The 24,464-nt window shown below is 32.5% G+C and overlaps 1 protein-coding gene across 3 annotated transcripts in view; it reads left to right on the forward strand.

The window, feature by feature from the left end:
* The window catches only part of PARG (poly(ADP-ribose) glycohydrolase), a 116,771-nt gene that overhangs the window by 34,582 nt on the left and 57,725 nt on the right, over positions 1 to 24,464 (forward strand). For 2 of the 3 annotated variants that reach the window (XM_074296087.1, XM_074296088.1), the window contains 2 exons: positions 10,162 to 10,254; positions 13,617 to 13,774. In XM_074296087.1, coding sequence (XP_074152188.1) covers positions 10,162 to 10,254; positions 13,617 to 13,774 — 251 coding nt within the window. Of the gene's footprint in view, positions 1 to 6,798; positions 6,884 to 10,159; positions 10,255 to 13,616; positions 13,775 to 24,464 lie in introns of all 3 variants that reach the window. The other variant, XM_074296085.1, reaches the window with a different exon arrangement.

The following is a 24,464-nucleotide window of genomic DNA, read 5'->3' on the forward strand; positions in this document are numbered from 1 at the left end:
GAATAGTCAGAACTATATGTAATTAGATGCTGGTGAGTTGTATGAAACAGTATAAGTGCCATTAGCAGCTGAAAGAAGATTATTTTTGACTTGGGAATAATCAGGGAAATGAGAAAATTAAGGAGATGGAAGATAGGCCATGGTATTTAAAAAAAGAGAGAGAGAGAGAGTTGAAAAACCACTCTGTGCTAGGAGCAAAGCAAGTTAAAGTTGGTACATAAGTGTGAATTATATGTGATGGATGTGACTAGAAAAAATGTCTTAACAGAAACAGAGTTTGTGTTTGACAGTAGTGGGAGGTAAGTTTTGGCAAATAAAGCAGACTATTGAAGGACCATGTAATTAAATTTCAGATTATCACAGTAGAAAGATGTGGGAAATAGCATTTTTTTTTCCTCTAATAAATGCAGTTTTAAGCAAAAAAAAAAAAAATTAGTTTCTAATTCACAAACTAGGAATCAGAGTTCAATTTTTAAGCTTCCTTTTTGGAATTTTGAATACATTTACATATAAACATATACATAAAATATTGCAAATGATGGTTATTACCAGACCATCCTACAAAAACAAAGAAAAAACTATTTAAATCCCATGAATCAGAATTATAGAGTTTCAGAGTTGGAGTCATACTGAGTCAAGAGTCCCCTTCTTGATAGATGAGACCAGACTTTACTTTAAATACTCCAATGACAAGGAATTCACTATTCACTATAGACCAAGGGGTCTATGAACATATTCCTCTTTGAAGTACCTTTGTTGTTGTTGTTGTTTTTAATCATGCCTTACATTTTAATCTTTGAAACCTATGCCTATTGTTCCTCATTCTATCTTCTAGATAGAAATTTAATGTCCCTTCCACATGATAGTTTTCTTCAAATCACTATTATGTCCCTCTAAAATTATCTCTATGATAACTACTTTAGATTCCTTCAGTGTGAGGTCTTTCATCATCTGATTGCCTTCCTCCAGATGCTTTATAGTTTATCAGTCCCTTTCTAAATGATGATTTCCAGAATTGGACCTAGTTCTTCAGAATTCACTTGTTCAGAACAGAATACAATGATCTTTGGCAGACTTATTGTAGAAGTTGTATCTCTGTAGCTTAAAATTATATTGGCTCTTTTTTTTGTTTTTTTTAGGTTTTTTTGGCTGCCATATGTATACTATACTTTGCTATACTATTCTATAATATTCTGAATATATGTGACATAGACACATGTCAATTTATAACCTGTCCCTCAGTATAATCTTGGCAATAGGAATGGGGATTTACCCCCTTGGTCTTAAACTTAGGGATTTAGTTGTAGATCCCATGGCCTGTGTAAGAAGTAAGAAGACTGAGAGAAGGGAGTATGTGATGATGGGATGGGGAAGTATGGAAAAACATTCCTCCTAATTCAGGATATTTTGGTAGGTACCTAGAGCTAGGCTAAAAATAAAAATGTATTTTTCTTCCTTTCCCCCTCCCCCCCCTTTTTTTTCTTCCCATTCTCCTTGGCAGTAGGAATTGGGAGTGTGGGGGTAGGAAGGTAGAAGCTTATTTTCCTACCTTTTCCCTTGTTTTTGCTGTTAGCCATTGGTGGAAGAAGGACAGTTCAAAGGAAGAATAGTTCTTGGAGCAGTCTAGCCAAATTAGCCTTGTAAAAGATATATAAAAAAAAAGTATCACCTTTCTTACATATTTGGTTGTGGGACTCTGTGAAAGTCATAACTCAGTAGTGCTTTCTGTAGTACATGTCTACCTGTATTGGAATATTTTTCTCCCTGGAGTTTCTCTGTATCAAGGAATTCACAGGGCCAGCCCTTGCCCCTGCCCTCTAACAATCTTTTGATCTTTTAGGATTATAATGCTGCTAAAAAACAACATAAATTTAACCTGGCATGACCTATTCTTGATGAGATGGTGCTGAGTCTTTGTGAACACTTCTAGATTTTTCTAGTTTAGTATATATTCTGGAATTTTGCTAAGAATTCAAATTAAGCTCTCTGGCCAATAGTGTGCAGATTCTAATACTATTTCAGGAAAATACTTCTGTCCTTTATTTCTTCCAAAATACTTATTGATGGGTTAGCTTGATGGACAATCTGCTTGTTCTATAGTTCTAAGGATTTCCTTTTAATCTTTTTGTGTATTTTGTGGAGGTTTTACTGTATCCAGGGCTCAAGAGCACTTGGAGAATCTTAGCATAAATCAGCAATTCTATTGCTTTATGAGAGACATCTTCCATAACATTAGAAAACATCTTAGTTGAGCAGCCTTATTATTTACTCTCTTTCCTATACTAACTTTGATTGAACTACTTTGTATATATTTGAATTTATTAGTCTTATGATTTTGTTGTGTTTTTAAATGTACTTATCCTTCTTTAGACATAGTAGGTTTTTAAATATTTGCAAAGAATTTCTAATTTTATATTTCTCTTGATTATCAAAGTTATCTCTGTAGTTGAATTTATCATGAGTCTGATTTTTTTTAAATTATTTTAAAAAATTTTTATTTTCCTCACTTAATATTTTGTTTTCCAATTATACATAAATATAATTTTCAACATTACCTTTTATATGATTTTGATTTCCTTTTTTTTTCTCCCTCCTCCCTCTTTTTCCAATCATTAAGATGTCAAAAATTTGATAAAGGTTATACATCTTTTCACATTAGTCCTCTAATGAATGAAGAATAAAAGCAAAAGAGAAAAAACCATGGGAGTTGAAAAAGCAAACAAAGAAAAAATAAGTGAAAATAGTGTGCTTTGATCTATATTCAGATTCCATAGTTCTTTCTCTGGATGTGGATAGCATTTTTCATCATTAATCTTTTGGAATTATCTTAGATCAGCGTATTGCTGAAAAAAGCAAAGTCTATCAAAGTTGATCATTATAAAATGCTGCTGTTACTGTGTACAACGAATGCTCTTTTGGATCTGGTTGTTGCATTCAACGTCGGTTCAGTGAAGTCTTCCACACTGGATTTTTCATTTCTTGATCATATTCTATAGTCTCTCTACTTTTATTCATAGGGTTTTTTTATGGCTGGAATACTCTACTTTCTATCTCTAGTCAAAAGCCCAGATTAAATGCCATCTCTTCCATGTAGTTTTTCCTTTTTTTAAAATTATTTTTTATTTTTCTCAGTGCATAGAAAGATAGTTTTGAACATTCACCTTTGCAAAATCTTGTGTTCCAAATTTTTCTCCTTCACTCCCCTCTACTCCTGCTCATAGACAGCAAGCAATCCAATATTTTAAAGTGTGTAATTCTTCTAAACATATTTCCATGTTTGTTGTGCTGTGCAGGAAAAATCAGATCAAAAGATGAAAGGAAAAAAAAACAAACAACAAAAAAGATGAAAATATTGTGCTTTCATCCATATTCAGTCTCCATAGTTCTCTCTTTGGGCATGGATAGCATTTAACATCCAAGGTTTATTGGGATTGCCTTGGATCATTGAACTGTTGAGAAGAACCAAGTCCATCACAGTTGATCATCATATAATCTTCTTGTTCTTGATTCTACTCTCTTCACTCAATATCAGTTCATGTAAGTCTTTTCAGACCTCTCTGAAATCATCCTGCTGATCATTTCTTGTAGAATAATAATATTCTATAACCTTCACATACCATAACTTATTCAGTTATTTTGCATCTGATGGGCATCCGCTCATTTTCTAGTTCCTTGCCACTACAAAGAGGGCTGCCACAAACATTTTTGTATATATGGGTCCTTTTCCCTTTTTTTTTTAAATGATCTCTTTGGGACACAGACCCAGTAGTGGCACTGTTGAATCAAAGAATAAGCACAGTTTGATAGCCCTTTGAGCATAGTTTCAAATTGCACTCAGTATGGTTGGATCAATTCACAACTCCACCAACAATGCATTAGTGTTCCAATTTTCTCACATCTCCTTCATTAATTTATATCATTATCTTTTCCTATTATCTTAGCCAATCTAAGAAGTATGAAGTGGTACCACAGAGTTATCTTAATTTTCATTTCTCTAACCAGTGGTAATTTAGAGCATTTTTTCATATGACTAAAAATGGCTTTAATTGTATCATTTGACAATTGTTCATCCTTTGACCATTTATCATTTGGTGATTGGCTTGTATTCTTATAAATTTGAGTCAATTCTTTATATATTTTTAGAGCTGGATAATTTAAAAACATAATTGGAAGGAGCTTTGCCAGTGTAGAGCCTTCAAGGTTCTTTTTTTTTTTTTCTCTTTCTGAGGTAAATATTGAAAAATCAGATCAGTTATGACATTGTAGAAATGGGATCTCTCGTTATGTTTCCATTGAGAATATCCTAGAAGTATGAATTGCAAAATCCCAAATATTCCCAGAGATATTCAAAAGCAGCTACTGTATTTGCTGATATCTTCTTAGAGCTATAAAGCATGATCAGTGATCATTTTCTTTTGAGATATCTTACAAATAGAACCCTGAGTACATTTAAAATTGTGTAACTTTTAATATATTTAATGAGGTCCAGTTATTCTTCCTGACTTAATCTTAAGTGATATTGGTATTTTCTCACATAGTGCATCTGGAAACAGAATTTAAATGTGGTCACTTCAATGTCATCCTAGCCCAAAATGAATCACTGTAAAAATACTTTTACATTATTTCTTTTCAAGAACGCTGCCTCTGTGGTCAGAGGACCTAGGTTGGGATTCAACTTTTGAAGCTTATTACCTACGACTTTTGAGCAAGTAACTTTTCAGGGCCTCAGCTTCCTCATTCCTAAAATGAAGTGATTACCCTGTGACTTCCAAGTACTTCTTCACCTCTGGGTTTGTGATGCTGGTTCTTAGGCCACCTTTTCTAAAGACTGGTTTTCTTCTCTGCCATTTTTGGTTTGTAAAGTAATATCCATTAGTTTTCAGTCATCCTTTGCCATGTTTTGCCAATTACTTCGTACTTTGAGCTGAGGCTCTCCTTGGCTGCCATGTCTCTCTGATGGTCTGAGACAGTTTCTGTAATTCAGGCCTCTTTATTATGAAAACCGTTTGAGACAGCATGGTGCAGTGTTAGGGAGAGGGTTGTGTGACCCTGGCCATGCCACTTAACCTTTTGCTGTCTTTGAGAGGCATCTCTTATCTGCTGCTTTTTGGCTCTTTGTTTGAGAGTCAGGTGGAAAGGAATGATAACAGAATCAATGCTAAATCATGTAAAAGCAATGGTTGCAGCCAAAGGAGGACATTGTATACGAAAAGTTTTTAAAAGATAGAAAAAACTATGTGTTCAGTTCCTAATTCTTGACAGTACCACTTAAAAAATGCAAAGACCAACATTTCCCCCTCGGTTATTTGTTGAAAACCAGTAGATGATAAGAACATTTTCAAATGAAGTTGTAATCCATATGGACAATATAATTGAAAGATCATAATAGGGTTGGATTGTCAAAAAGTTGCATGAGTTTTCAAAAAAATAAAATGCAATGAATTTGTCCTCTTGTAAGCTGCTGTCTTCTTCAAAGTGTTGGCCCTCATTTGAAAAGTGTTAGAAATATTAATTTTTCCCCTGCAAAAATATAGTCGTTGTTTTTTTTGCTGAAGCAACTGGAGTTAAGTGACTTGTCCAAGACCACACAGATAGGAAGTGTTAAGTGTCTGAGGCTACATTTGAATTCAGATCCTTCTGATTTCAGGGCCCCTGCACAATATAACGCTATAGTGGGTTTTGGGGGGGTTTTTTCCCCTCTAAAATTTAATTTTTCTTTTAATTTTGCCCAGTAGTCACACTTTTTGACTAAATTCTTGATAAGAATATGTTAGATTAGATTTTTTTATGATTAAAATTATTTAGATTTAAAGGATAGTTGATTAGTAATTATATGAATTGACTTAAATATGAGCCTTCTTTAATTTGGAGGGTTAAGGTTAAAACAGATGATGCCCATTTCCTAGTTTTGCCAGCAATAGATTTGACTTAATACTTGACATAATTTACAGAATTGTTTCAGTTAACTGAATTCCTTAAATATTCTTGAAAAGAAGGAATAATGAATGTTTAGCTTTTCTTATTTGAGGCACAAACCTTTGTTAATATTTTAGACAAATTCTCAAAAAAAAAGTTTTTCATGAAATGAAAATGTCCATGTCTTCCATCTGCTAAGGAAAGATACTTATGTGAAGGTTGGTTATGATAGTTGGGAGAAACAGAAAGACTGAATAGCTTTTTGTTTGTTTGTTTGGTTTCGGGATATTTCATCTAAGTAAACTTCTGTAGGTTTAGATGGAACAATGAGAGACAGTGGTCTCTATAAGATGATTAGACTGTTCCAGGTCTAAAAGAAACATCCCTTCTCTGCTCTCTCTCTCTCCCCCTTAGCCTCCATATGTAGGCCAGTCAATCATTTGGTGACTTAGATAACTGGTATAAGGAAAGTTGGAAATGAATTACATTGTAAATGTCTGCTGATAGGATACTCTAGCTTTTTTTTTTTTTTTTTTTTCCCATTCCTTTGCTTGAGTTTTTATCATGTTTCATTGTAGTTTCCTAATATCATTCTGTGCATGTATTAGACTTATTGTTCAGGTTATACTCTTTTTTTTTTTTTTTTTTAACATGGAGAATGCTAGTTTATAATGAAAGTGTTTTAGATCATCACTTTTGAAAGTACTTACTGAAACCTCTTTGTAAATAAGTTCTCATTTTCTAGTAACAGCACCTGGATCTTTGCCCCCCAAATAGCTTACCTATTGCAATTAATGAAATACTTTCATTTATTTATTTATTTTTGCGCAGTTACACACTAATTTAAAAGTAAATTTTTTTGTTTTTGTTTTTAATATTTAGGAGTTGAAGGAAGATGCTCCTGTTAGGTCAGAAGACAGAAGGTTTGATTGGCATTTTAAAGATAATTCATTCCACCTTAGACATGAGTTGAGTATTTATTTACTGGCTGTCATTCTGTTTCCAGAGAGAAGTGCTTTGTGATTATCATTTACTTTTTAAATGTGGCATTTTACAAATAGTTGAAATATAGATGGCCCTGACAAAGTCCAGTGTTGTAATGTGTCACTAGATAAGTGATATTGTATAGCTTGTGACAGTCTGCATAGGAAAACCACAGCTACTCATGTGTCAATTGGAAAAGACAAAGAAAGGTACCCAAATGAGAACAGTGAAAGAAGCTGACAGCTTGTTTGACACCTGAGGTGAAATGTATTGAGGTTGAAAATATTTGAATATATTTAATAAAAGTATTAATGTGTTTCCTATATTTGAAAAAGTAATTTATTGATGTTTTATTGTCTTACCTTATAGTTTTCCCCAGGATCTCTCTCCCTTCTTAATTCAGCTCTTCTACAAATATTTTTTAACACCAAAAGGAAAAAAAAGCAAGGGAAAAATCAGTCTAACTTATCAGTATATTGAAAAAAGTTTATAAATATGTGTAGTATACTACACTTGTGGATCTCCCATCTCTGCAAAGAAGTGAAATAGGGAGTACCTTCTCATATCTTTCATATCTGTTCTTTGTAATTTCACAACATTAACTTGATTTTTCTTTGCGGTGCTTTGTGTATATAGTAGTATAGGTATTGTGTATATTGTTTTGTTGGCTCGCTACTTCATCTTGCATTAGTTCATCATCAGATCTTGTCATGTTTCTCTGTATTTGTCATGTCCATCATTTATTATCACAATAATATTCCATTACATTCATGTGCCACACTTTGTTTAGCTATTTCCTAATTGATGGGAATTTATTTTGCTGTCACAAAAAAATTCTGTTGTAAATATTTTGGTATATGTGGGGGATTTCTTATCAATGACTTTAGAGTAAAAAGCCTTGTAGAATTCCTGACTACTCACTCTATTGAATAAGTCCAAATTGTTTCCCAAAATGGTTGTACTCATTCACAGTTCCACCACTAGCAAACCAGTGGGACTGTCTTTCCACAATTCTTCCTTCATTGAATCTTAATTTTTTGTCATCTTTGCCAAATAGAAGGTACAAGGCGAAATGTGGGATTATGATGATTTAGATTTCTTGGATCTGTTCATTCATATGGTTGTAAATAATTTTCCATTCTTTTGAAAAGTGTTTCTTTGTATCTTAGACCATTTTTATCTATTGGAGAATGAATTTTTGGTTGTGTGTTTGTGTGTGCGTGTCCATGTATATATACACATCATTCAGATATATATATATATGTACACATACATATGTTAATTGTTTATCTTGGTTGCCAAATGCTTATCAGAAAAATTTGATACAAAGATTTTTTTCCCCTACTTTATAGTGCATAAAGACAAAAGGTAAAAAAAATTTTTTTTCTCTTAAATAGACTTTTTAATAGCAAAAGACTATTTTCAATTTTGCCCATTCTGATCACAAAAATTTCCATTAAACCAGCAGTCATCTTAACTTGACATAGGCACTGATGATGTAATGGGGGGGGGTAGAAAAAAAGAAAATCTCTCCCTCCTCAGAGGCATTTTAACATTTTCCAGTAATTTTGTTGGTGGAGTAGGTTATGACTTAAAATCAAATCCAGACTGAAAAATCCTCTAAAATTTTTGTTTCTTATTTACATTTATTGTACCTTCTTTCTCACTCCCTATACACAGACTCTTTACACATAATCCAAGTACTTTGAGTAACAAGATAATTCACTAAGTTGATTTTGCTGAATTCTTCTCGACCCTGGTACTAAGAACAAAGAAAACAAGAGACCTTTTTTGCGGGTCTGTGTACTAAATCTAAACAATTAGAAATCAATAAAGCAGAATTGTCCAAAATGAGAGTAGGCTCTCTTGGGAGGATTTGGTGCTGCTTTTCAGGCAGAGGCGGGCTTAGCCATTCGTGGTGTATGCTATGGAGTATTAGGTATATAATTTTTTTCTAGGAGTTTTCTGCAGGAGTCAAAAAAAAAAATAAACTTGTTACTGAACTTAGGAGATTGAGAAGAGAGCGTAGAAGGGATTTATTCAAGAGATGTGAAGAGCTAGAATAATGAAAACTTGGTACCCAAGTGACAGGTAAAAGAGGGTCAAAGAAAGGTTTCCAGTATTGAGGATATATATTATACATCTCTTCTGAGACACTATGCTGGATGGGCACAGGGAAACACTTAGGGGTAATACACTGGACCTGGAATCAGGAAAACCTGTTAATGTAGGATCTCAGACACTCTGGGACTCTGGCTGTATCCCTTAACTTCTGTTTGCCTCAATTGTTCTTGAGGCTAAAATGGAGCTCATTATAGAATCTACTGTGCAGGGTTGTTGTGATCAAACAAGATACTTGTAAAATACTGAATAAGAAATTTAAAATTTCATATTAGAATTATAAGCTCACTCAAATCTAACAGGCCTGAGCTTCCAAATTATGGGAACTTGACCATTCCATGAACTCTGTATATTTTTGACACTAGATACTAGGAACAAGCCATTCCTAGAGATGTTTATGCTCCAAAGAGGAGTGGCTCCCTCCCTGAGCATAGGCAATTAATAAAGAACTGTCAAGATACAGAAGATATGGAACGAGTCAACTAGTGAAGCCCTCCCATACCCCGCACCTGCACAGATGTATGTGCCAAACCCTTATATAATTTTTTGGCAAAAATCCTTCTTTGTCTAAAGACCTATAAAAAGGTCAGTGCCCCATATTATGACCGAGTCTCATCCGTGGGGAGGACGCTTCGCCCGGAAAAATCTTTACACAATTCAAGTTGATTGAGGCTGAAACGGGACTCCCAGCCATTTGAGTTTTTGAGGTTCCTTTGAATTGGTGATGTATTCTCTATCTGCTATAATTGTCATATTGTTAATTTTTCTTATTTCTATTTGTTTTTTTATGCAAATCTAAACTATCTATACTTTGTCTTATTTGATTAAAACTTTTTACTTTTACTTTTTAACTGAGCTTGAGAGCGTCATTTATAGGAGCGAATCTGAACTTTCCTTTAAAATCACAATACAAATACTTAGCACAGTTATTGGCATTTATATAGCAGTAGGTACTAGATAAATACTTATTCCTTTCCCTTTTCCCCAGGTTTTGGGCATGCAGACACAAAGCTAAAACAGTATTAAAATGTTTGCTACATCTACAAAAGGGAAAAAGTCTTCTTTACCGTTTTATGTAATAATTACAGAGTCTTTGTTTTTGTTCATCCTGATCTGATAAAGTCTCTTGTTGGTTTGTAGGTCCTTGAAGAAGCAGAGGCCCAGCATTTATGTCAGTCCATTCTGCCTGATATGGTAAAATTAGCTCTTTGTCTGCCAGATATTTGCACCCAGGTGAGTAGATACAGGCTGTTAATTTGTGCTTGAGTGGCTTGGAATTCCTTACAAACAGATTCATTTCCTATAGATGAATTTCTGATAGCTAAGGTCAAAAAGGTAGAGGAAGAAATATTTCTTGTAAAGGTTGTAATCATTCTTTCATAATCAGCATTAGATGAGAAAATGCATATGTAAAGACACTCATGTACCTTTCAATTTTTGAGCTTTTGTCAGAAGCTTGTTTTACTCAGAGGCTCAATCTCTTTTTTAAAAACATATTTACCAAATGACTTTACTTTTTCCCAAAACATATTGATGGATTTAAATAAAATATTTGATGTCTTAAATAGTTTAAACAAACAACATAAACCAGTGTACCGTGGAAAATCCTTACTCATAATACCTCTTAACAGGTTTTCTGGCTTGGTTCTAATTTTTTACTATTTTGAAAAATGATTGATATGAGTCCTCCTTTCTGTCTTATAGATCAATGTGCTTAATTTTCTTCTCCATTTGTTTTCCCCTCTTATCTCTTCCTATCTGAGCTTTATAGAATATCAGTTAAGAGGACTTTGAATTAAGTTGGCTTCTGTTTGCTTCTAGTTTTCTTACAAGCTAAGTAAATGTTTTTGATAGCAAGTCAGAAGAAAAGCTCAATAAGAAATGTATACTTTTTTAAGAATGGAATTTGATATACTAGGAATTCATTAGGCTATTTACAATTTTCTGATGGGAATTTATATCTTATATTTTCTTTCCTTGTTGGAAAGAAAGTATTACTTTCTAAAGTGTTTTTTTTTTTTGTTTTGTTTTGTTTTTTCATGCAAAAACTTCAAAATAAAGGTATCATATGTTTTCGGGAACTGTTATTTTCACTCAAGAACAAACTTATGAAACTGAGGACACTTATTGTGCCATTCAAAAGATATTGTCTTATAGTATCAATTAATCCCTCCAAACTGTCTTGAGAGAATTTTTCCTTGTTTTATATATAGTAATAGTGAAATTGATTTTAAGACAAGTTAATTTTAAATTTTAAAATAAAAAGACCTGATTAAAAACTGAAGTGAAATGCATGGTTTCCTGATATCTAATCCAAATTGAGATTATTTTATTATTTCACAGGCATTATTAGTTAGAAAATTTTTTCAAGTTAATTCCTACTGTGTAGAATGAGGAATATATTTTATAAAGTAAGCTGTCTTTTCTCAAAATATGTCTCATTAAATATTTTTTATTACTTTTTGATGCTTTAAGTTAAATTCATAAGGGGAGAGATTGGAAGAGTGTGAAGAATTAGGCAGAAATTTTTAGAGGGTTGGTCCAAGGCAATAATCATCACATTTTTAAACTTTGGCCTTCGTGTTTATTTATAGGATGTGCATTTAAAAAATCTTACTAAATATATTAGCTATGAAAACCATAGGCTTTCCATCCTAAGATTAGTTGGTACTTTGACTCTAGACAAGATTAATATTTCTTATTTGCATAAAACCTAACTGGTTGTTACTTGTGAAGGAATAAAAAAATAATCATTTTAAAATTCATTTAATTTTAATTCTATAAGTACCAGTTTCATCATCTCTCAGGTTTGGTATTGAGGAAAAAAATTTTTTTAATGAAAATCTAGATATATTCCAAGTTAGTTAGAGAATTTTGATTCTCCTTTCTAAAATATTTTACTTTATTACAGATTGAAAAGCAGTAAATAGGTTTAATAAATCAATAAAAGTTTTCCACTTACTTGAAATAGCTATTACCAAGAGAGGAGATTGTTGATATTGTAATAAAAATGTTTTAGCCTTTTGTTTTGCTTTTTAAAATTTTTCTTACTGAAAAATTTAAACAACTAATTTAATATTTTTCCTTTTAATTAATTCCTTTAAATATGCAGATGTTTTTTCCTGTGATTTAAAAAGGAAACTATATTACAGCATTGCAGCTTTCATTTTTCTTTTCTCTCCTCAGATTTAGTTTGATTATTGATTCTATGTTCTGGGAGTTATTCAGTGTTATTTGTAGTACTTCCTTTATGTGTGATTATATATTATAACATTCATATTATAATAGCCAGATTTTTCTGGCTGTGAATCCACAGTTTTCTTACTTAAAAGCTGTCTCTCCTCTACATTAGTGGCATCAAATTCAAACTCACATGCCAGTATTGTCACTAAATCACACAAAAGGATCCCTGCAGGCTTCATATTGACTTAGATAACCATATATTAATATTATCTTATGGTTGTGGGTTGCATTGACACTTATGCAAAACACATGAAAGTTTTATTATTTATTTATGTGTATATATATATATATATATATATATATATATATATATATATATATATATATATATATATATATATGAATATATATGCAAACATGTGTGTAAGTATATGTTTGTGTACACACATTTTATGTATATATGTGTGTGTATGTATATATACACACACACATATATAAAAATAGTTGGATAATTCAGAATTTGTATTTGGATGTTGTTATATTTTAAAATGTCCATTGTTAAAAAACATTTACTATTTTAAAAATGTTTAAAATGCTGTAAAAATGTGCAGAGGTAGACTATTTGGCTATTCTGGAATTTGCTTAAAAAGTGTGTTCAATATAATTTGAAAAATTATAAAAAAAATTTTAAACATGGGAGTTCTCAGTGAAAAATGCCCAGCTTCTGATGCCTGACGTTTTCTCTCATTTATATTATTATAATACCATTATCTCACATAACTTTTAAACTTACCATATAAGATAAGTAAGACAGGTACATTTTATAGATAAGGTAATTGAATCATGGAACTTAAAAATTTGCCTTTACTCACACAGTTAGTGATAGTTAGGAATCTATCCTAGTTTTTTTGCCTCCCAGCTCACCTGTTTAACTACTGTGGCATTGTCCTCAAAACTTATAATAATTTTATTTTATAATTCTTAATATTAAAATGTCTGCATCTCTTATTTTTTTAACTCAGGTGATCACAAGACCAAAATTATAAATTGGCAACTGTAATATTTGCCTTTTTTCTGTTAGTCTTTAGTTTTGGTTATAAAATAATATGTAATGTTATATTTCATCTTTATTGCCTTAACAGTCTTGTTTTTCACTGGTAAGTAGTGCTTTGTGTTCTCTTCACTATTATTATTATTGATTAGAAATCTGCAATTCATCAAATGAGAACATCTTTCCAATCTTCCAGGACAAATAGTCCTAGATTTTAACGATGTTGCTGATTTAAGAACCCAGGAGTGGTCCTAAATTAGTCCTACTCTAATTTAGTAAATGTAATTTTATATTTCTGTTTCTCAAATTGCTAAACTAATTATTGTTCTTTTCTTTTGTGTGTTTTCTTTTGCTGTGTCAGCCAATACCTTTACTGAAGCAGAAGATGAATCACTCCATCACGATGTCACAAGAGCAGATTGCTAGTCTTCTAGCCAATGCTTTCTTTTGCACATTTCCACGTCGAAATGCTAAGATGAAATCGGAGTATTCTAGTTACCCAGACATTAACTTCAACAGGTATATTTCCTAAATCTATTTAATGAAAGCATGGAAAGGGATGGTAGGGACATTCTGCTCAAACCCCAAAGTATATATCTTTATGCTATTAGTAGCTACATAGAAAAATTCTTTTGATTTTAAAATTAAGGAATAAACCTAGAGTATATTAGAATAGAAATTGAAAGCCTTTGAAAAAGTTCATTGTTCCTTTTGAATACTTCAAAAGTTTAGTTTTTGGAATGCATGAGAATATTTTAAATAGTTGAAGGAAAAAAATTAAGCTTAAAATTTTTAAATAGTTTGAGAAAAAACTTCCTTGCAAAATGTTATTGGTACTTTAAAGTTTCAAATAATATTTCTGAAATACCCTAAATTAGTACAGTATCTTTTTTTTTAGACAGATTTATTGTCTTGTATTTATTTGTAATTTTTGCTTTTTCCAGTTGCATATAAAAACTTTTTTTTTTTTTTTAAACTTACTTATCAATTCCTTGCCATGCCCAAAAATGCTGCTACAAACATTTTTTATATATGTAGGTCCTTTTCTCTCTTAAGATTTCTTTGGGATACAGACCTAGTAATGGCACTGCTGGATCAAAGGGTATGTGCAGTTTTATAGCCCTTTGGGCATAGTTTCAAATTGCTCTCCAAAGTGATTACATCAGTTCACAACTCAACTAACATTGCATTACTGTTCCAGATTTCCCACAATCTCCTCCAATATTTATCATTATCTTTTCCTTAGCCAGTCTTCTCAATCTGATGATGAATGTGAAATGGTACCTCAGAGTTATTTTAATTTGCATTTCTCTAATCAATAATGATTTAGAGTATTTTTTCATATGACTATAGATGATTTTCATTTCTTCATCTGAAAATTGTCTTTTGACCATTTATCTATTGGACAATGACTTATAGTCTTTTTTTTATTTTTTGGCTTTTTGCTGAGGCATTTGGGGTTAAGTGACTTGCTTAACGTCACACAGCTAGGAAGTGTTAAGTTTCTGAGATCAAATTTGAACTCAGATCCTCCTGATTAAAGGGCTGGTGCTCTATCTACTACACCACCTAGCTGCCCCAATGGCCTGTATTCTTATGAATTTGAGTCAGTTTTCTACATATTTTAGAAATGAGACTTTTTTTTTAATAAATCAGAAACACTAACTGTAAAAAAATTTTTTCCTCAGCTTTCTGCTTCCCTTTTTGACTACCTCGATTTTGTTTGTGCAAAAACTTTTTTATTTAATTTAATCAAAATAATCAATTTTGCATTTTATAATGTTCTCTAATTCTTCTTTGGCTATAAATTCCTTCTCCAAAGATTTAATAGGTAAACTATCTCTTACTCTCCTAATTTACTTATAGTATCACCTTTTATACCTAAGTAATCATTTTGACCTTATCTTGGTATGCGATATCAGATATAGATCTATGCTGAGTTTGTGACACACTATTTTCCAGTGTTCCCAGCAATTTTTGTCAAATTGTGAGTTGATTACTATGGTCATTGATTATTGTGTCTTCCATGTCTAACCTATTCCACTGATTCTATTTGTTAGCCGGTATCCAATGGTTTTGGTAACTGCTGCTTTTTGTTTATTTTAATAACAACTTTTTATTTTCAAAATACCTACAAAGATAGTTTTTAGCATTTACCTTTGCAAAACCTTGTTTCAAATTTTTCACTTTCCTTACCCCCTTCCCAAACCCCTCGCTTAGAGAACAAGTAATTTGATATAGGTTAAACATGTGTAATTCTTCTAAACGTATTTTTCACATTTGTCAGGTTGTGTAAGACAAATCAAATCAAAAAGGAGAAAAAATGAGAAAGAAAAAAAGCAAACTACAAAAAGATGAAAATACTATGTTGCGATCCATAGTCAGTTCCCACAGTCCTCTCTCTGGGTGTAGATGGCTCTATCCATCACAAGTCTCTTGGAATTGGCCTGAATCACGTCATTGCTGAAAAGAGCCATGTCCATCACAGTTGATCATCACATAGTCTTGTTTCTGTGTCCAGTGTTCCTTGGTTCTCCTCATTTCACGTAGTATAAGTTCGTGTTTAAGTCTCTCCAGACTTCTGATGTCAGCCTGTTGATGGTTTCATATAGAACAATAATATTCCACAATATTCATATACCATAACTTATTCAGTCATTCTCCAACTGATGGGGATTCCTTCAATTTCCAGTTCTTTGCCACTACAAAAAAAGGCTGCTACAGACATTTTTGCACTTGTGGATCCTTTTCCCATTTTTACGATCACTTTGGGATACAGACCCAGTAGATACACTGCTGGATCAAACAGTTTGATATCCCTTTGGGCATAGTTTTAAATTGCTCTTCAAAATGATTGGATCAATTCACAGCTCCACCAGTAATGCATTAGTTCCCAGTTTTCCCATATCCCTCCACCATTTTTCCTTATCTTTTCCTGCCATATTAGCCAATCTGAGGAGGCATGCAGAGTTGTCTTAATTTTCATTAATCAATAGTGATTCGGAGCATTTTTTTCATATGACAAAGAATAGCTTTAATTTTATCATCTAAAATTTGTTCATATTCTTTGACCATTTGTTGATTGGGGAATGGCTTGTGTTCTTACAAGTCTATTCTCTATATATTTTAGAAATGAAGTCTTTATCAGAGCCCTTGGATGTAAAATTTTTGGCTGCATTGGTTTTGTTTGTTCAACTAGCCTTTTAATTTAATATAAACAAAATTATCTGTTTTGCATTTTATTATGTTTTCTAATGACTACTGTTTTAAAATAGAATTTTAGGCCTGGTATTGCTAGGCCACCATCCTTTGCGTTTAAAAAATAATAATAATTCCCCTTGTGAAAAAATCCAACCATTCTGGAGAGCAGTTTGGAACTATGCTCAAAAAGTTATCAAGCTGTGCATACCTTTTGATCCAGCAGTGTCACTACTGGGCTTATAACCCAAAGAGATCTTAACGAAGTGAGAGGGACTCATGTGCAAAAAATGTTTGTGGCAGCCTTCTTTGTAGTGGTAAAGAACTGGAAACTGAGTGGATGCTCATCAATTGGAGAATGGCTGGGTAAATTGTGGTATATGAATATTATGGAATATTATCTTTCTGTAAGAAATGACCAGTAGACTGATTTCAGAGAGTCCTGGAAAAACTTACATGAACTGATGCCAAGTGAAGTGAACAGGACCAGGAGATCATTATATACTTCAACAACAATACTATATTATGATCAATTCTGATGGATGTGGCCATTTTCAACAATGAAATGATTCAAACCAGTTCCAGTTATTCAGTAATGAAGAGAATCAGGAACACCCAGAAAGAGAACTATGGGAGATGAGTATGGATCACAAATAGCATTTCTACTCTTTTTGCTTGCATTTTTGTTTTCCTTCTCAGGCTTTTTTAGCCTTCTTTTTAGATTAGATCTTTCTTGAGTAGCAAGATAACTATATAAATATGTATATCTATATTGTATTTAACATATATTTTAATATGTATTGATCTACCTGCCATCTAGGGGGAGGGGTGGGAGGAAGGAGGGAAAAAGTTGGAACAGAAGATTTTGTAAGGGTCAATGTTGAAAAATTACCAATACATATGTTTTGTAAATAAAAAGCTATAATTAGAAAAAAAATTAATTCCCTTGATATCCTTGACATTTTCTTTGTCTAGATGAATTTTGCTATTATTTTTTTCTAACTTGATAAAATATTTTTTTGGCAGTTTGATTCCTATGGCATTGAATAAGTAGACTGATTTAGGTAGAATTGTCATTTTTATCATATCAGCATGACCTACCCATGAGCATTTGATAGTTTTCTAATTGTTTAGCTCTGAGTTAATTTGCATGAGAAGTGTTTTGTAATTGTTTTCATGTAGTTACTGGGTTGGTCTTGGTATACAGCCACCCAAATATTTTATTTTGTATGTAGTTATTTTAAATGGAATTTCACTATCTCTAGTTCTAAAAATGCTGAAAATTTGTGTGGATTTATTTTATATCCTGCAAATTTGCTAAAGCAAAATTTCTTTCTCATCTTACTGTTGCTGACATTTCTAAAACTATATTAAATAAGAGTGGGCACCCTTGTTTAATTAATTCCTGTATTTATTACAAAAGGTTCTTGTGTATGTATATCCATTGCATTTATTTCTTGCTTTTGATTTTAGATATATGATTTTTATGAACTTAAAAAAGGTTCCTCTGTGCTTATACTTTGTAAAGTTTGTAGCATGAAGGAGCATTATTTTGTTAAAAGTCTTTTTTCATCCATTGAAATGGTTGTGTGGTTTTTTAATTAATGTTTTGGTTTTTAATATAATTAAATAATTGGCAGTTTTCCTATGTTGGACCTTGTTGCATCAGTGCTATAAATCCCACTTGCTTATAATGTTTTCCTGGAGAAATTCCTGTAGTCTGGGATTTTGTTTAATACTTTTTAGTCAGTATTCATTAATTGTATTGGCATATATTTTCTTTCTGTGCTTTGTCTATCCCTGGTTTAGGTATTAGGATTATACTTGTCTTGTACATAGATTCTGGTAGGGTACTTTCTTTTGTGATTTTTGAGGATAATTCATATTGTGTTCTTTAATAATTTGATAAGCATTTTCCTGTGAATCTATCAGGAGCAGGAGGTGTCTGTGTGTGTTGGGGGGGGGTGGTAGTTTCTTTATTGCTAGATCTCTTTTCTGATATCAGATTATTAAAAATATCTACCCATTCTGATAGTTTGGGTATTTTATGTTTTTAAAGATACTCTTTTATTTCTCTTATGTCTTTTTTTTTTTTTTTAATCATTGTGCATAATACTTCTGATTATTCTTTTTATTCTGGTTTTACAGTGATTTTTGCTCATTTGCAGTTTTATTGATTTGGTTTTCTGTTCTCTTTTTAATCAAAATTTGTTGTTTTTCAATTGTGTCCAGCTCTTCATTGGGCTCTATTTGGGTTTTTTTGGTGAGGGGTGTGGAAGAAGCAAAGATATTAGAGTGATTTGCTGTTTCCTTTTCCAATTCATTTTACAGATGAGGAGCCAGTGGACAGGTAAACAGGGTAAAGTGGCAAGGATCAAATAACTAATAAGTGACTAAAACTAGATTTAAACTCATTAAAAAAATGTCTTTTGACTCCAGTGTTGGTACTCTATCCACTGTACCGCCTAGCTACCCTGAGAGTTTGTTTCATTGGTCTTTTCAAAGAATCAGCTTTTGATTTTATTTATCATTTCTATACATTTTGGGTTTCCAAATTATATTTCCCACTTAATTTTTAATATTTTCTGTTACATACTTTTGTTATATTTATTTGTTGGCTTAATTTTTAAAAACAAATATTCAGTTCATGTATGTTTTTAAGGGTATGACTTCCCCCTGAAGACTGCTTCAGCTACATGATAGAAATTTTAGCATGTTGTTTCATCATTATAATTTTGTTTTTGCATAGTTATTATTTCTGTGTTTTGTTCTTTGAGTCACTTATTTGGGATTTCATTGTTACATCTCCATTTTTTTTTTTTTTTGCATCTTTTTTGTGTGTGCACTCTTTGAACCCATTATTCTTTTTTAATTGTATCATGGTCTATAAAAATGTAACTATTTTTACATTTTTATTTGTCTTTTTGCAATAATTGGCACATGGTCAGGTGTTCTAGTGTTGATAGATAATTATGCACACACACACAGTTTCATGAAGTGCTGATAGATAATTGCACACACATATATACACACATCCTCTGCTAGAGCCAGATGACCTTACATAGACCTCACTCGCTTAAATCTAATTCACTTGCATGTCTTGGCATCATCTTTCTAATATGATGGCCCTCTTCGATAACAAAGGATAAACAAGAAGAAGGAAATAGATCAAGAGAGAGAAGGAGAGGGAGAGGGAGAGGGAGAGGGAGAGGGAGAGGGAGAGGGAGAGGGAGAGGGAGAGGGGGAGGGGGAGGGGGAGAGGGAGAGAGAGAGAGAGAGAGAGAGAGAGAGAGAGAGAGAGAGAGAGAGAGAGAGAGAGAGAGAGAGAGAGAGAGAGAGAGAGAGAGAGAGAGAGATCTTTCTATCTATACACATACCTACATATGTATTTTTTCCCATTTAGACAATACTACTTGTTCTCTACTTTGCCCAGCAGTTTGTTCAGTTCCATATTTTCCCTTTTGTTTATCTTTCTGTTAGATTTATCCAAAATTGAAAGAGGGATATTGAAGTCTCCTCACTTTTGTTACTGTCTGAGTCTTGTAGTTCTAGTGTTACCTTTATGAATTTTTATGCTAAGACATTTAGTACATATATGTTTATTACTAATGTAAGGTTGTTGTCTGTGCTTCCTTTCATCATAATATAGTTTTCTTCCTTCTTTTTTTTGGGGAGGTGGGGGGTATTTGCTTTTGCTTTGTCAGATAGCACAATTGAAAAACCTGGGTTTTTGTGGAGGGTGGGAAATCTGTTGATGCATAATTTTTAAAAAATTTCAACTTTTTTTGTAAGCAACAGAATGTATAATTTTGCTTTCTTAAATAGAATACCCCTTTTTTGTTTTGTTGGATTGTTTAATCCATTCACATTTAAAGTAATGAGAATTAGATTTACTTTTTTTCTCTGTATCTTATCAGTTATTGTCTTTTTTTCCCCTATCTTTTGCATTTTGTCAATTTTGCATTAAATATGTATGATAACTAAAAAGCATGCAGTGACCTGTGGTAAATGGGGGTTCCATCAATGAGTTCAATTTTCTGCTTGGCATCACTACTTGTAGGAAAAGGAGAGGGGCCTTTTCTTCAATGAACTGAAACATTCAGCAGTTCCTTGTAACTGATTAAAGGTCAAATGATTACCTGAGTTTAAAAAAATTACCAAAAAGTTCAGGCAGATGAGTTAACTGTATAAACCTTACTAAAATAAAAACTAGATTACTTACTGAAGTGTAAGGTTTTAAAAGTAATCCAACTTTTTTTTTTTTTTTGTGATCCAACTTTTTTTTTTTTTAAAGCAAGAAAGTAAATTATCTTAAATGAATCTTATTTTATTTTATTTTATTTTATTTTATTTATTTATTTATTTATTTTTTCTGAGGCTGGGCTTAAGTGACTTGCCCAGGGTCACACAGCTAGGAAGTGTTAAGTGTCTGAGACCAGATTTGAACTCAGGCCCTCCTGAATTCAGAACTGGTGCTCTATCCACTGCACCACCTAGCTGCTCCTAATGAATCTTATTTTAAATGTTCTGAACAATATGATAGACTTTTTTCCCCTTCCAAATTGCATGTTTCCAATAGATATTATTTCAGAAGGAAACATATTCCTACAGTTATGCTCTTATACTTTGGCTAAGAATGGTTACTCAAGAGCCATACTGTAACCAGCAATGTACCAACACAAGCCAAGAAAAAACTGAGGCAGTATATTGTGGATAGAGTACTATAGTTGGAATGAGAAGTATCTGTATTCAAATCCCACCTCAAACATTTATTGGCCATTTAAGGGTCTACTAGGTTTCTCTCTCTGTTTCAACAAAGGATTCAAATGTTTCCTGCCAGCTCTAAATTTGTGACCTTCTGAAAACAGCAAATCTTTTCTCATTTCTAAGTAACTAATGAAAATTGAAATTACAGATTTAATTTTATGACAGATTCAATATTAATTTTTCCCCTTATTAGTGAGAGAAGAGATTAGTAACCTTTGAATATTTGTAGTTGTGTACTATTAAAATATACTACCCTTCCCAATACCTGTTGGATGTAGCATTTATATTCAGCATCCATTTTTTGAGCATGGTTACTAGTTATAGTTACATTTTAATGGTATGTAAAATATTTTTACTTCCATTATCTATTGGTGGGATATGAGTAACCTAAGATACGAGTTTTTGAATCAGATAAAGCAGTGAGAGTATGTGATTAAAGACTGACGTCAACAAATTGGATAAATCATCCTTTTATTTATTATAGTGCTCTTAGAGTCCTGTTTAGTTATGTTAAATACCCCTGACCTTCTCCTCTGCCTGCCTTTCAGTGTCTCAGAATGCTTAAATATCCATAGAAAAAGCTTCAAATTTGATTAGCATTGATGCTGCTGAGATTGCTTGGAATCCAAAAGGGCAAAGATAAATTGTGGGTTGCCGCAGTGGTCTGCCCTTGGCAGCTTTTACATCTCTCAGCCCCTGTTTTAGATTGAAATACTTGCCTGGCTACTTGACAGAACATCTTATAAGAGAAACAGTGACTTCCTAGCTGAAAATTTAAAGTTGAATTTTATCAATTACTTCCACTTAAAAGTGAGGTGGTTGTGCTTGTACTTGATTTACAATATACTTTAATGGAATGAATCCTTAACTTTTTAGTGCATGATTTGGGGCCAAGAATCATATTTCATTAACTTTATATATTCCTCTGAGGGAATTGCTTTGTTCACTGTGAGCATGTCCTTGAGTCAGAAGAATAGAACATAATTCTTGTTACATTTGTTCCTATTAGAGTAAAGACAGTTTGCTTAAAAAAAAGCTTCTGTTAAGAAAGCAAAGTTGCTTTTAACTAAGCTCCTTTTGAGATGATTTCATTTGCCTCCCTAATGCAAATCACAGGGCTTGACACATAGTAGGTGCTTAATAACTCCTTGTGAAATGAATACTGACTTTTAACTATTATGTCTTTCAAATTGAACTAGTGATGCAAAAGGGCTGTCATTGTTGATGGATCTCTTTTCACAAAGTATTACTTCAAGTAGTACACATACGTAGAACAAAGAAGGAACCCAGAGTTGGCGGTTATAAATAAAAAAAAAAAATTAATGAAAACATAAAATTGCATTGTTGTAGGAAAAGCATAAAACAAACTTTGTTATATGATTAGGCTTACTAGGCATAATTAAATAGATAAGCAGGATATACATAAAAGAAAAACCCCAGAGCAACAGAGTCTGAATTCTGCTATTTGAGATGGTGGACAATAGATAAACTGAATTTTCCAGTCAGTACTGGATTTGAAATTAGGAAGACTTAAGTTCAAATTCTGCCTCAAATAACTTAGTAGCTATATGATCTTGAACAAGTTCCTTAACCCCTTCCCACCTCAGTTTTTTAAACTTTTAAATGAAGGAGTTGTAATTTATGGCTTCTAAGGTGGCTTCTACATCTAAATCCCCCTCTCCCCCCGGAGGCTGGGGTTAAGTGACTTGCCCAGGGTCACACAGCTAGGAAGTGTTAAGTGTCTGAGACCAGATTTGAACTCGGGTCCTCCTGAATTCAGGGCCATCTAGCTACCCCCCCTCTACATCGAAAATTATGATCCTATAATTCTTCCTATGGTTTGGAAGAGTTTGGAGGGCAGTGAAGGGAATATTGCTGGCCAGTTAGGAAGAGAAGAGAATGAAGAGTCAGTTATCTCTAGGTCTGAAATTAGGCTTAAGAAAACCAATAAGCAGAATAAATTGAAAAACTGTATTTTATATTAGTGAGGAGTGGACCTGCAGAGTAAAGTGTTCATAGTTTGTGAAAGATGGCAGTAATTGCCTGTAGAGCTTTTAATTACCATAATGATATATTTATTGTCTCAAATTTGTCTGTATGGACATTGGAAAATACTGAAAGCACCTGGTTTTTAAAATTTTGATAATTATGAATTTATTGTTTTAAAGAGAATTTAAAAACTTTTTGAAAAGTAGTGATTTATGCTACTCAATGCAACAGCTGCTTTTTCCTCTTTAATTATATACTACAATTCCTTTGGTGGGGAAAACTGGGTAGATGATTTTTAGATGTGACTTAATTTATCCTACTGTATAGGAAAAATAGAAAAAAGGACACTACAACAGGTCCTGACATAAGCATTCATTATATTGTTATTCATTTTGTAGCTATTCAGTCAAACTGACATTTGTCAGATATTCTTGATATTATAGATTGGAAAGTCAAATTCAAACTCTTAAGAATATTGCATGAAAAAAGGTTATTTCACTGCATGATTCTTAAGAGTAGATGAAGCAGTAGAGAATTTTAGAAGAATTAATTGTATTAATTCAATAAAATTGCCACAGAAATGACTTTTAAAGAAGTTAAATTGTTTAAATAAAAAGGATATCCAAGATAGTTTAACCTTTTAATTTTAAAAATCAGGCTTATTCACTACTTTTATATATACTGTTTAGTTTAGATATCCATATGAGCTATTTTTCTCAGACATGACCTTAATAATTATGTTGGGAGGCATCATCATTGTCTTCCTTTCCTCCTCTCCTCTCCTTTATCCTAATTCATTTCATTGGCCAAACAGGATTTCCTTTTGGAATTATCTCATTTCTTTTGAAATTATATAAGCCTGCTTATGAAAAATAATTTATTTCAGCCCTAGAAAGTAGATTTTACCTGAAGCATTTCTGATTTTAAATCTAGGATGCATAATATAGGAACAAAGGATGCCATCACATCAGTTTTATTCCTAGTGACCATCAGTATATTTTAAAAATGTTTTTCAAAAACATGATCTTAAGCCCAAAAGGATAGTCTTGTATCAGACATCACTTAGTGAACTTATATACTCAGGGCATGTTTCTTCCAAAGCTGCCACTGCTATTTCCTCTGGACAAATTGCATTATGTATTAGCAATAACAATACCATGTAATTTTGAAGGAAACCAAATTAAGTTGTACAAGTCCAGCTTGCTGGAAGCTAGATACCACAAAATGTTTTGGTTTACCATGTAAAAAATGCATT

The sequence above is a fragment of the Sminthopsis crassicaudata genome, chromosome 2, assembly GCF_048593235.1.
Source record: "Sminthopsis crassicaudata isolate SCR6 chromosome 2, ASM4859323v1, whole genome shotgun sequence".
Lineage (NCBI taxonomy): Eukaryota > Metazoa > Chordata > Mammalia > Dasyuromorphia > Dasyuridae > Sminthopsis > Sminthopsis crassicaudata.